We start from the raw sequence: 13,204 nt of genomic DNA, 5'->3' as shown, positions 1-13,204 counted from the left end.
GGAGGGTGGGACCCCCAAACTGAGCATGAGAGGGCTGGAGAGTGGGACCCCCAAACTGAGCATGAGAGGGCTGGAGAGTGGGGGGATGATGTGGAAGGGGTGAAAGAGGGGAGAAAAATGGGGATTGGGACCCCCAGAGTGATCCTGATTGGGGCTGGGGATTGAGTGGACTATGAAAAACTGGGAGGAACAGGGAGAAGGGTAAAAGAGCAGGGGTAGTGTGGTGGGATAAACGGTACCATGGGAGCCTTTGGGCACAGGAGGGCTGGGAAAGGGGGGTGGCCCCTCTGAGCTCCCAATTTACTGTACGGTGCTGGGGGCTGCTGGATCCAATCTCAACCTTGGATCATGCCAACAGTTTCAGTTTAGAGGAATTACAGAAGTGTGACTGAATCACTTTTGCCCTCCAGCTTTCAATGATGGCAAATCAGATCTATTGATAAAAAGGAATTTATTTAGGGATACAAATGATCAGACAAAAGATCTTCATCAGAATTACTTAGTGCATAATATATACACTAAAACTACCTGTACAGGATAAGATAGGACAGTGCTCTACACTAAAGCAATTGTTGAAGCAATTCTACTCAAGCTGCCACAAAACGAGAAATTCTTAATTAGAGACAGATGGAACTCCCCCAGACCAACGCTGGTGGGGGGATCTCTGCTCTCAACCTCCAGGAGTGACCCTGGGGGGGTCCCCAGCCAAGGCAGGAATCTCCACACACCCCCCAAGAAGGGTTCTGTTGTCAGAACCTGCCCCTGGGAAAGGGGACTGGTCCTTTGTGGTGGAAAGGGATGGACTGACAGTCACTGGACTCCAGGGGTTGCCTCCCCATCAGGGGCTTCATTCGGGGTGGAAGCAGCGGCCGAAGCTCTTCCTGCAGTCGGGGCACTGGTGGGGCTTCTCTTACTGGTGGGTCCGTTGGTGTTGGGTCAAGTTAGAGCTGCGGGTGAAGCTCTTCCCACACTCCCCACACTTGTAGGGCCTCTCCCCGGTGTGGATGCGCCGGTGGGTGATGAGGTTGCAGTTCCGGTTGAAGCCCTTCCCGCACTCGGTGCAGCGGAAGGGCCTCTCATCTGTGTGTGTCTGCTCATGCCTGAGGAGATGTGAGGTGGTCTGAAACCTCTTCCCACATTCCCCACACGTGTATGGCCGTTCCCCAGTGTGGATGACTTGGTGCTTGCGAAGGTTGGAGCTGTCACTGAAGCTCTTCCCACATTCCCCACATGGGTAGGGCCGTTCCCCGCTGTGGATGTGCTTGTGTTTGCGAAGGGTGGAGCTGTCACTGAAGCTCTTCCCACATTCCCCACACGTGTAAGGACGTTCCCCAGTGTGGATGTGCTGGTGGGTAAGGAGGCTGGTGCTCCTCTTGAAGCTCTTCCCACATTCCAAGCACCTGAAGGGTTTCTCCCTGCTGGGAGGCTGCTCAGGGACCACCAGCTCAGAGCTCCCCCTCAAGCTCCGGCCGCCTTCCCGGCACAGGCTGGCTCTTTCCTCCTCAGAGCACCCTGGGCTGGCTTTGGAGCCCCTCCTGCGGGGGGATCTCCGGCCCTTTTCCTCCCCGCTGCCTTCCTGCGCCGGGGAGCCCTTCAAAACAGCCTCTCCCACCAGGGTCTCACGGGGGGATTTGTCCTCCGGGCTCTCCATCCTCAGCTCGGGGCCTGGGGCAGGAAGCAAGAAGGACAGGCAGGGGATTTGCCTCCGGTCCACAGGGAAGGCCAAGGACATCCCCCCAACTCCGGCCCCGGCAGGACGGCGGCGCCAGCGGGGTTGTCCTGCAGCCGGGGCCATGCTGGGCTGACAGAGCCAGCACAACACCCGCCCAAAGGGACACTGACTTCCTCCTCACCTGCCTGGGGGGCCCAAGGCATCTTCCTCTTCCTCGCAGCCTCCTCCTCCATCCGCCCAAGCTTTGGGAAGGACAAATCCTGATGGGGGGGGAAAACAAGGGCTGAGCGCGTTGGCTTGGGGGTTCCTCCTGCCCAAGTCCATCTCTAGAGCTCGCTGGGCATCCTGTGACCATAAAAACCTCCCAAACACCAAGACTCAGCCCAGAAAACCCCAAATCATCGAGATTCAGGCAAAAGCCTGTAAGAAATAGTGAGAAGACTCCTGCCCTCCCAAACTGAAAAGCTGAGATTCACCTAAAAATACTCTAAAATATGAAGATTAGCCCAAAAAAATTCTCCTAAGATTTCCCCTTCTCTGGTTTCCCCCCTCTAGGGTTCAGAGAGTCTCCCCTGTCTGGGATGTTGGGAGTGTTGGGTGTCCCAAGGCTCCCTTCTCCTCTGATTCTCGCCTTCGGGATGCTGCATTCAAAGAAATTCCCCCTCTCCAGGTTCTCCACTTTGTTGTCCTAGGGGATCCCAGGGGTCCCCACTGTCCAGGCTTCCCCTTCTCCGTGCCCCCCCTCTCCAGGCTCTCAGGGCTCTCGAAGCTCCTCCCTATCTCCAGCCTCCCTCGCTCTCCAGGGATCAAGGCATGGGGACATCGAGGCTCCCCCACAGCAACCCCGCTCCCGCTCTCCCCACTCCCCTCAGCCCCCCCCTCCCACCCCTTTCCCATCAGCCCCCCAAACCCCGGCTCCCCCCAGCTCCCTTTGGGGGTGACCCACCTCTCTTTTCACTTCTCTCTGTATAAAATTGCTTCCTAATATCCAACCTAAACCTCCCCTGGCACAGCTCAAGACCCAGCCCTCTTGTCCTACTGCTGCTTCCTGGCAGAACAGCCCCAGCCCCACCTGGCTCCAACCTCCTGGCAGGGACTTGCAGACAGTCAGGAGGTCTCCCCTGAGCCTCCTCTTCTCCAGCCTCAACACCCCCAGCTCCCTCAGCCTCTCCTCACACCACTTGTGCTCCACTCCCTTCCCCAGCCTCGCTGCTCCTCTCTGGATCCTCTGACCCCAAAAATGCTCCCCCTCCCATAGAAAGGCCAAGGGCATCTGAGGACAGTTGGGGGCTTTGTGGGGCACTGGGTGATTACTGGGGGATACTGGGACACACTGGGGGGAACCAGAGAGCAGTGGGAGGACTGGGGGGATATTGAAGGACACTGGGAGGGCACTGGGAGGGACTGGAGGGGAACTGGGGCACACTGGGGGGCACTGGCAGAGAACTGGGGAGTTACTGGGGGATACCAGGACACACGGGGGGACACTGGGAGGTTACTGGGCCATACTGGGGGTTACTGGGTGCTCACTGCAGGATCACTGGGCCATACTGGGGGGCAGTGGGAGGTCACTGGGACACACTGGATGGTCACTGGGGGGTTACTGGGCCATCCTGTGAGTCACTGGGAGGTCACTGGGATATACTGGGGGCACTGGGATCCCCTTACCCGGATGTGGTACATCTCCCCCTCTGGATTTTGGGGGACATCCCCAGGACCCCTCCCCTGGGGGCTGGGGGACCCCCTGAACCCCACTGCTGGGCTTTAGGGGACCCCTAAAATCCCCTCAAAACCCCTGAAATCCCCCCCTCGACCCATCGAAACCTCCTCAAGGACCCCTCATCCTTCCCCAGCATCCTCTAAACCCTCTCAGTGACCCACAAAACCCACCTGGGACCCCTCAAGCCCATTCAGGGACCCCCAATCCCCCTCATGGACCCTCAAAACAGTCTGGGACCCATTAAACCCCCCAAAACTGCCTCGAAGGTCCCCGCAAAGCCCCCCAGGACGCCCAAACCTCCCCAGAGACCCCCAAAGCCCACCTGGGACACCCCAAATCTTCTCAGAAAAATAAACCCCCATCAGAGCCCCCCAAAACCCTTCAAGGACCTTCAACCTCCCCCCCGAGTCCTTTCAGGGACCCCTCAAAACGTCCCCGGGAACCCCCGAACCCCCTCGCTAAACCCCCCCGAGGCCTCCAGCCTTTCCACCCACAGCCGCGCTCCCCGCAGCCCCCGAGGGGATCCCCAGACCCCGCTCTCGCCGCCCCCCCGCCAACTCACCCAGCGAAGTGCAGCGGCCGCAGGCGAGTCCTCCTCACTCCCGACCACGAGGCCAAAATGGCGCTCGCTCCGCGCGCCCTCCGCCTTTACAGACCCGCCCCGCAGCCAATCAGCGCGCGGCCACGGCCCCTGCCCGCCCCCCGCCTGCGCGGGGCATTGTGGGAGTTGAAGTCCCTGCGGCGGGGGAGGTTCGGACTTTTTTTGGTTTTTAGTTTTTCTGTCTTCTTTTATTTTCTCTTTTTTTCTTTCCCTCTTTTCTTTCTTTTTTCTTTCTTCTTTCTTTTCTTCCCTTTTTTCTCTCTCTTTTTTCTTTTTTCTCTTTTTTATTTGTTCTTTTTTTTCCTCATTTTTTCCTATTTTTCTTTTTTTTCCTCTTTTTTCTCCTTTTTATCTCTTTTCTCCCTTTTTTAATTTTCGTTTTTCTTATTTTTCCCTTTTCCTTTTTTTTTTACATAGTTTTCTATTAGTTCTTTTATTCAAGGACGATTTAAACACAGATCAAAACAATCTCCATGTACATATCTTACAAAAACAGATAATCTGCCTTGTTCCAGGTTTGTGAGGGTTCCTAAGATCACAGACATTGAGACATCAAGGGTGGAAGGTGAAGCAACTTTATCCTGTCCCTTGCCACAGCCTTCAATCCACACCCAGCCCTGGATTTCTGCAAAGCCGCTGGGCAGGAGCAGGAGATGGAGCTGGTGCTCGGCGGGAGGGGCAGGCAGGCCACGCACCTTCTATTAGAGGCACTTCAATCATCCAGGAGATCCAATGGTTCCAGGGCTGTGTGTTCATTCTTCAGGCATCCAGCCCCAGTACGGTCCCCGACCTTGAAGCGCCCCCCTGGATGCCTAAGTGTCCCCTAAATGTCCCCCTAAAACTGCCCCATAAGTGCCCCTCAGGATCCCCAAGTGTCCCCCCAGTACCAACTCTTTATTCGTGTTTATTATTTCACTTTCTGGGTGTCTAAAACATTTCTGGCACGGTTTTGCCTTGGGGGAGCTGAACCTCATTGCTGGCAGCAGGGACTTGGCTCACAGCTGAGGAGTGTCTGTTACCAAAGGTGAACCTCATGAGTTTCAGATTGTGGCAAAAAAAGAAGAAAAAGCCCTCTTTGCTGTGTGCAGCCAGTTCTGTGAGCAAAGCAGGACCCAGGAGACTGAGCAGAGACAGGATGGAGTTGGGAAATGTGGAGCAAGGTTGTCCACACTGTGTCAGACCTCAAGGGAAAGCTCCAACCAGTCCAAACCTCCTTAGGAGAGACCCTGGATCAAAATCAATTAGAGAAAGCTGCAATCAACTCTTTTCAAAGGAGAAAAGTAAGAAACTACACCCTTGAAAATAAGAATGCATGTTTATTAGAACCCCTTTGAACTATTTCTGCGTATTAAGAAAACTTCCTGATTAACTGCACTAGACTAGAGGAAAATCAAGGCAGACCTGTGGTTTCTTAGCACTATATGGATTTTAAGGAGCCCCGTGGTCCCCACGGTGCACTTGGCGCTGAGTCCTTGAACCTCAGGTGAGGTTCTCCTCTGAGAGAGAGGAGACCTTTCCATGAGTCCAAGTCAGAAGAGAATCTCAACATATCTCAAAGCATTAATGGGTCTCACTGAGGGCCATTCCCAATCCAGGCTCCTCAAGGACTCCTTGAAGGAGATCACTGCAGGCCATGATTGCACAAATCTGTCACAGACTTTGTGTCAAAAGCAAAAGCCAAAGTGCCCTTAAAAACTGAACTACTTCAAAGAATTGATGAGCCCCACAGAGTGTCACAACTGACACAGCCTCTCAAGGGACTCATTAGAGCAGGTAATTGCAGAGGATTGCACAAACCTCTCCAACACTCAGTGTGGAAAGCAGAACACAAAGTCCTGTGAAAACCCTGCAGTCCCTGAAGCATTAACGAGCCCCACCGGGTGTCACAACCGACAGAGTCTCTCAGGGGACTAATTAGAGCAGGTCATTGGAGGCCACGACTGAACAAACCTCTCAGAGGCTCAGTGCCAAAAAAAGCACCTCAATAAACCCTGAGTGCCTTGAAGCAATAATGAGCCCCACTGAGGGTTGTCACTGTCTGAGGCTCTCAAGGGACTTGTTACAGCAGATAATTGGAGGACACGGCTGCACAAACCTCTCAAAAATGCAAAATCAAAACCCCAAATTGCTCTGAAAACCTTGCAGTCCCTTGAAACATTAAGGATCCCCCCGAGGGCTGACAAAGCCTCCCCAGGGACTCTCCAGCAGATCCTTGGAGGCCGTGGGTGCAGGGAGGCAAAGGCTCTGGGCAGCAGCTCAGGTGCTGAGAAAAGCCTGGCTAGGTTTGGGAAGTTTCCTTCCTTTTCAGGCTTCCTCCAGCTTTGGGAAACACTGCCTGTGAGATTGATACCACCTAAGAAGGGCTCTGGCAGGTTCCTGGGAGCAAAGCTGGCCTGCTTTGGGCTCCACTCGAGATCTTTGGAGCATGGAGACACCTGAGAGTTAAAAAGAGGAGGCTGCATCTTTGACAACATTTGGGAACAAGGAGGGATTGCTGGTATGTGGATAATCTGCATGGGAATGGTTGCTTTGAGTTAAAGCATTAAATTAAAATATATGTGGGTATCTCAGTGATTACTTTTGGTTTTAAATAGGAATATTTAATTTTTCTGTATATTTATGTTATGAAGTTGGTAGATTAGAAAATCATGGTGACTTTTCTCTCATGCAAACTTTAATTTGATCTTGGGAATTTTGAATGACATCTCTATGAGACAGATAAAACTCACAGGAAAATGGCACAAATACCTTGGGAAAATAAGCGAAGTATTAGGATGGCGTTTGTGTGAATTCAGATTTTTCTCTTGAAAAAATGCCCTGTGCTTGTCCCTTGGCTAATTGGATACTTGATTTTTTTCTGACCTGCTGTTGTCATCAGTGACACCTCAGGGTTTAAGAAGACTTCTCAATGGGTGTTAGTGCTGGCTGAGACACAGCAGCATCCTCAGCCCTCGCCTGGGAGAGGACATTCCCTCCCCAGGCCAAAGTGAGTTCCTGAAACCCCTTTTCAGCTGAGTTGTGGCTTCATTAGAAGGCACCTGCCATGGAGGAGCTGCTGCCTTGTAGCTCCCACCCTGCCAGTGAGCCCTGCAGGGAGTCCCTGTGCTCTGGGAGGGTGGGGAATGCACAGGGAGGGCTCAGCTCCCCGGGCAGCAGGAGCATTGCTGGGCCTTTGCCAGGGCTTGCAGGGCACTGGGGAGTGTTGCAGGGCTGGGATGGGAGTGAGCGGGTTCTGGGCTGGATTTGTGAGGGCTCAGGAATCCAAGGGACAGAGCAGCAAGGTCGGGAATGTTGGATTATCAGTGACTCTCTCAGAAGTTATAAAAACCTGATCTGTTCAGGCAAATCAGGTATGGTGGGGAGATCACCCTCTTTGAACAACTTTCTTCTCTGGATGACTGAAAACTGCAGGACACACTGGCACTGCTTGCATTAACCTGTCTCTTAGTACAGTTAGGAACTCTTGTTATTTCTGCATAAACCGTTGCTTCCCTGTCCTGCTAAAATGCCCCATGGATGCATCAGAGCCACTGGATTCCCTGGAAGAGAGAAGCCTGGTTTACTTCCAATGGGATTCACCCCTCACCATGTGAAGGTGAATGATTCAGATCTTGGACAGTCTCCCAGATCTTGGTGTGCTGACAGAGCGCCAGGGGATGAGCTCCCACATGTGAGGAGAGCTGGGATTAATCTCTCTCACCAAGGTCTAAGAACTGAACCATGCCTTGCCTTGCTTTGTTTGGATTGCTTCTCCTTCCCTTGCCTTGCCTTACCTTGCTTTGCTTCCCCATTTTCATCACTTTTCTCCTTTTTCACCCTCTTTCTTCTCATTCTTACATTAAATGCATTGAACATCTGGACAAGGAATGTAAGCCAGACTGTTCTGCAAGGGGCTGGTATTTATGCATTTCCTTCCTTTTTTTCTCCTCTATCCCCAGGCATTCTATTTAATAAAATCCCCTCTGGCCAAACAAGTCAAGATTCCCTTATCTCTGTGGCAAATCCGGGTCATGCAGGCTCATGGATTCTGTTCTTCCCTCCCTTTGCAAACCTCCCTGCAGCAAACAGCCCCTGTTGGATTCCCAAACCTTCCTGCAGAGCTTGGTCCAGCTCCCCTCCTCCTGCAGTCCCGTGTGTGCTGGTGTGTGGAGCCTTTCTCTAGGCCTGAAGTGGGGGTGGTGGCGGACAGGCCACAGGATTGCTCTGCAGAGGGAAAATGTCCTAAAGAAAAGGCTTGGAGAACCACACTGTTGGATTTGGATTCGTTCTTCTGGCATTCTGTGACCACTCCAGCCTGCAGGGCCTGTGCTTCACGGTGTTCCTGCTCATCTACCTGGTGGTGCTGGCAGGGAACAGCCTGGTTGCCTCCTCACTGTGCTGGACTCCAGCCTGCACAGCCCCATGTACTTCTTCCTGAGGAACTTGTCCTTCTTGCAGGTCTACTACACCTCTGTCACTGCCAAAAATGCTGGTGTGTCTCCTGAGGGCAGATGGCAGGATCTCCTTCCTTGGCTGTGCTGCCCAGCTGTATTTCCTGGTTCTGCTGGGCAGCACCCAAAGCCTTCTCCTGGCTGCCATGGCCTACGAGCACTCCATGGCCATGTGCCACCCCCTGCTCTGTCCCCTGGCCATGAGCAGGGGCTCTGCACCAGGCTGCTGCTGGGCTCCTGGGGGGCTGTGGCACCAGTGTAGGCAGGACAGACCTACCAGCTGTTCCCTTTGCCCTTCTGTGCATCCTGTGACCTTCCTCACTTCTTCTGGGACATCCCCCACTGCTGGACCTGGCCTGTGCAGACACGTTCTGGAACCAAGTGGGGTTGCACACCATCACCCTGGTTTTTTTAATCCTTCCCTTCTGCTTAATAGTTCTGTCTTACATTCAAATTATCAGGGCAATTGTGAAAATCCCCTCAGCTCTGGGCAGGCACAAAGCCTTTTCCACCAGCTCCTCACACCTCGGGGTGCTGACACTCTTCTGTGGCTCAGCCACAGTCGTCTACTTAAAGTCGTCTACTCGAGGGATTCTGGAGATCCTGACAAATACTCTGCCCTGTTTGACACAGATGTGACTCCCATGTTTAACCCTCTCATCTATAGCTTGAAGAATAAGGAAGTGAGAATGGCCTTGAAGAGACTCCTATGGACAAAGTGATCCTACAGAGGGTGTAAAATGGTCCCAAATGCTACAAGTCCCACTGGGGTATGTGGTTGCCTAAACAAAGCACCCCATATTCGCTCCAACAAAACCATGTGTTCCAGCCTGGCTTTCCTCCTCCTCCAGGAGGGGAACGGTGTCCTGAGGCATTCCTGTTATGTCCTGCCCTGCCATGACATCTTTGTCCTTCAGAGCACCTTCAGTACCCCAAAAGAGTTCAATGACAAGAGCTCCTTCAAGCTGGGTCTGACCAATGTAATGTTAAGGGGAAATAGTGCAATCGTGGTCAGTCATCAATGAGCCCCAGAGGTGACACAACCCATGAGAGGTGACTCCCCTTGGGTTTGACAAATCCCTTGCTAGGCCTCATGGCCTATGGGCAGTGTTTCTGTGTGGAATCAGCTTAAAAAGCTAAAGGATATGAAGGGCACCTTGCCCTGCTATGAAATCTTGCACTGAGTTCTGTAAGGCTTGAGTAACTTGGCATACAGAATAAATAATTAATAATTTTAAAAACCCACCAAGGGGATAGTTCAGCACTAGAACAGGGTCCCAGAGACCTGTGGAGTTTCCATCTGTCAAGGTTTAGCAATGTCAGCCAGGCACTCAGCACTGCACAGTCGCTCACTCCCTCCCCACCAGAGGGGTGGGGGAGAGAATCAGAAGGGTAGAAGTGACAAAACTCCTGGGTTGAGTCAAAGACGTGCACATGTGCAAGGCCAAACCAGGAATTCATCCCCAGCTTCCCATGGACAGGCAGGTGTTCAGCACCTCCAGGAGAGCGGGGCCCCGTCCCGAGTAACGGTGACCTGGGCAGACAAACACCATCACTCCAAAGTTCCCCCCTACACACCCTGAGTGTGATGTCCATGGTCTGGAGCAGCTCTTGGGTCAGGGGGGTCACCTGGCCCAGGTGTGTCTCCTCCCACCCTCCCACGCACCCCCAGCTCCCTCCCCAGCGTGGCCGTACCAGGGGCAGGAAAGGCCTTGGAGCTGTGCAAGTGCTGCCCAGCAATAACAAAACTGTCGGTGTAGAGTCGTGGCGGTCGATAAAGACACAAAGAGTCTAGTTGTGTGCAGAAAAGATGTCGCTATTTTCTCATCTGCCTTTTTATACCCCTTGCTAGCAGCAAGCAATAACCTCATTTTAGCTAAGCAAGCAACAGCGTTTTCATTGGCTAGGATCAACTGGTGATACATTTAGCAAAGCTCAAGGCCTTATTGTAGTTCCCTCATCCTAGGCCTACCAACTTTACAGTCTGCTTTGTTTCTCCTTTAGGGCTGCATACTGACTTCCTTACCATCAAGGATACACCCTAAAGCTTACCGAGTCAATATATTCATCCTGGGAGCCAATAGACCCACTGTTAACACCTTCGGAAGGGCCTGTGAGGTCCCTTCTCTCAGCAGGAGCTGATGGCTCAGCCCGTCACTCATGGCTGGGCCAGGGGCTCTGCAGCTGCCCCTGCCCTGGCCTGTGACAGCCCAGCACAAGCCCCTTTGGTTTAAAGAGGTTTAAAGAGCCTCTTGATTCTGTGAGGTTCCACAGTGTCCCAGGGCTCCCCGATTCCATGAGGCCCCACGTGTCACAGTGGCCACTTGCTTCCATGTGTTTCTGCAGTTGCCCAGGATTCCTTTTGTTCCATGAGGCCCCACATGTCACAATGACCTCTTGATTCCATGAGGTTCCACAGTGCCAATGGTCTCTTTAGCTCCATGGGGCTCTTTGACATCCCGTGACCTCCTGGCTCTTTAGGAGCCCTGAGAACTTCAACAGGGGGAAGTGCCGGATTCTGCCCTGGGATGGGGCAACCCCGGATGGACGGACAGACTGGGAAGGAGAGGCTGGAAAGCAGTGCTGGGAAAGGGTCCTGGGGGTGCTGGTGGGTGGCCAGTTGGCCCTGAGTCAGCAGTGCCCTGGCAGCCAGGAGGGCCAAGCCTGTCCTGGGGGCATCAGGCCCAGCATGGCCGGGCCAGGGAGGGGATTGTCCCGCTCTGCTCTGCCCTGGGGCGGCCTCACCTGCACCACTGGGGCAGTTTGGGGGACACAATGGAAGGGAGAGATTGAGCCATTGGAGAGTGTCCAAGGGAGGGCAACCAAGATGAGGAAGGGCCTTGGGGGGAAGGCGTGTGAGGACACTGAGGGCACTTGGTGTGTTCAGCTGGAGAAGAGGAGACTGAGGGGAGACCTCACTGCAGGTCCAACTTCCTGGGGAGGAGCAGAGGAGGGGCAGGCTCTGAGCTCTGCTCTGTGGGGACCAGGGACAGGACTGAGGGAATGACCTGGATTTGTGTCAGGGGAGGTTTAGGTTGGATCTTTGAAAAAGATTCTTCCCCCAGAGGGTGGTTGGGCACTGAACAGGCTCCCCAGGGCAGTGGGCACAGCACCAAGGCTGACAGAGCTCAAGAAGTGTTTGGATGATCCTCTCAGGCTCATGGTGTGACTCTTGGGGATGGTCCCGTACAGGGCTAAGGGTTGGACTGGATAATCCTTGTGGGTCCCTTCCAACTCAGCCTGTTCTGTGATTCTGTGATTATCAACCCTGTGTTCAGCACAAACCCAAAACACAGCCCTGCACTGGCCACAGGGAAGAAATTTAACTGTACTCCCCCTGAAACCAGCACAGCCTTTAGGGGCTCTCACAGAAACATCCCACAGTCCATTTGCCACCTGGAACCAGTGACTCTGAGTTCCTGCTTCCCCAGCCCCAGGGATGGTCTCCTTGTCTGCTCATTCCTCCACACTCTCTTTTCAGTGAAGGCATCTGAACCAGACAAGCCTCTGGGAATAATTTACTTTTAAGTCTTCAATTCTTTTGTGGTTAATTAGACAGATCTCAGAAGTGCATTCAAAGTGAATATATTGTATTAAAAAGCAATAAGAAAATGTTTCCTTTTTTGTGTCCTGTTTACTTTTTTCCTGCTTTTACATTGATATCAGCAATCCCCAGTCAATACTGATCCCAAGCACCTCCTAATTTAATCTGTGAAGAGATAAGGAAATCAAGACCATTTGTGTCTGACAATCCATCAGACTTTTTCCCTGTCCCCACCCCACCATTCCCTCATCAAACCCCTGGCACTCAAAGCAGCCTTGGGCAAATCTGAGATCCTTCCACTCAAGGCTGGACCTGCAGGTTTCAGCTCCTTGGCACCAACTCCCACCTGCTTGGCTTGGAGAAAGAGCTGCAGGAGTCACAGAGAGATGTTCATTTATTGCCAGCAAACAAACTCAGAGGAAGGCAACAGCTCAATAAAACCAAAACTCCTTCCCCTGCTGTATATCAAGTCCACACTGCTTCCACTGAAGTCCACTTTGCACAGTAGATAGTCTTAGACCAATGGCAAACACCTTCTGTGCCAAGCACAGATCCCAAGATCCTCCCAACACTCCCTGCCCCGCATTCTGTCCATATTTCCCTTTGCACACAGTGAGTCACACACTGAAGTCACAAGTTCCCTCGAACCAGAGAGGGAAGAGAGAAAGTGAATGAATTTCTGTGTTCTGCAGAGCTAAATCTGCACTCATCCCAATATTCTGGGCTTACAGGACCTTTATCAAACAAATTCTGCAGCATCTGTTCACTGGGCAAACATCTGTGTGGATGGCCAGGCCCAAGGAGTGGTGGGCAATGCAGTTCCATCCAGGGGTGTTCCCAGGGCTCAGCACTGGGCTCAGGGCACTTCAATCTCTTTCCCAATGATCTGCACAAGGGGATGGAGTGCAGCCTCAGGCAGTTCCCAGGGGACACCAAGCTGAGGGGGAGTGTTGATGTGCTGGAGGGCAGGAAGGCTCTGCAGAGGGATCTGGACAGGCTGGATCCATGGGCCCAGGCCACTTGGAGGAGGTTCAACAAGGCCAAGTGCCGGGTGCTCTACCTGAGACACTTTCATCTGGTCAGTCCCATCCCCCTGTCCATTGTTGGATGTCACTCAGGGGCCCAACTCTTGGCTCCCTGTGCATCTCCAGGATGGACTTTCACAGCCAACCTCTCTGCCCGGGTGGCAGGAGGGCCTACCCTGATAAGGCCTAAAATCCCATCACACAATGCCAAC

General features: G+C 53.1%; 1 protein-coding gene and 1 pseudogene across 1 annotated transcript in view; one reads left to right on the top strand and one right to left on the bottom strand.

Moving 5' to 3' along the window:
• The window catches only part of LOC127474810 (uncharacterized), a 1,039,526-nt gene that overhangs the window by 797,010 nt on the left and 229,312 nt on the right, over window positions 1-13,204 (bottom strand). Inside the window, 1 exon segment of the mRNA XM_051796115.1 lies at window positions 897-1,418. Within this exon segment, the coding sequence (XP_051652075.1) occupies window positions 897-1,418 (522 nt within the window).
• LOC127474830 (zinc finger protein 883-like) overlaps window positions 1-13,204 on the top strand; it is a 334,043-nt pseudogene that overhangs the window by 137,519 nt on the left and 183,320 nt on the right.

This window comes from Manacus candei, unplaced genomic scaffold (assembly GCF_025592945.1).
Source record: "Manacus candei isolate 608988 ecotype Guabito, Panama unplaced genomic scaffold, ASM2559294v1 h1tg000045l, whole genome shotgun sequence".
Lineage (NCBI taxonomy): Eukaryota > Metazoa > Chordata > Aves > Passeriformes > Pipridae > Manacus > Manacus candei.
The sequence above is the reverse complement of the archived record's forward strand: the minus strand, read 5'-3'. Positions and strand labels throughout refer to the sequence as shown.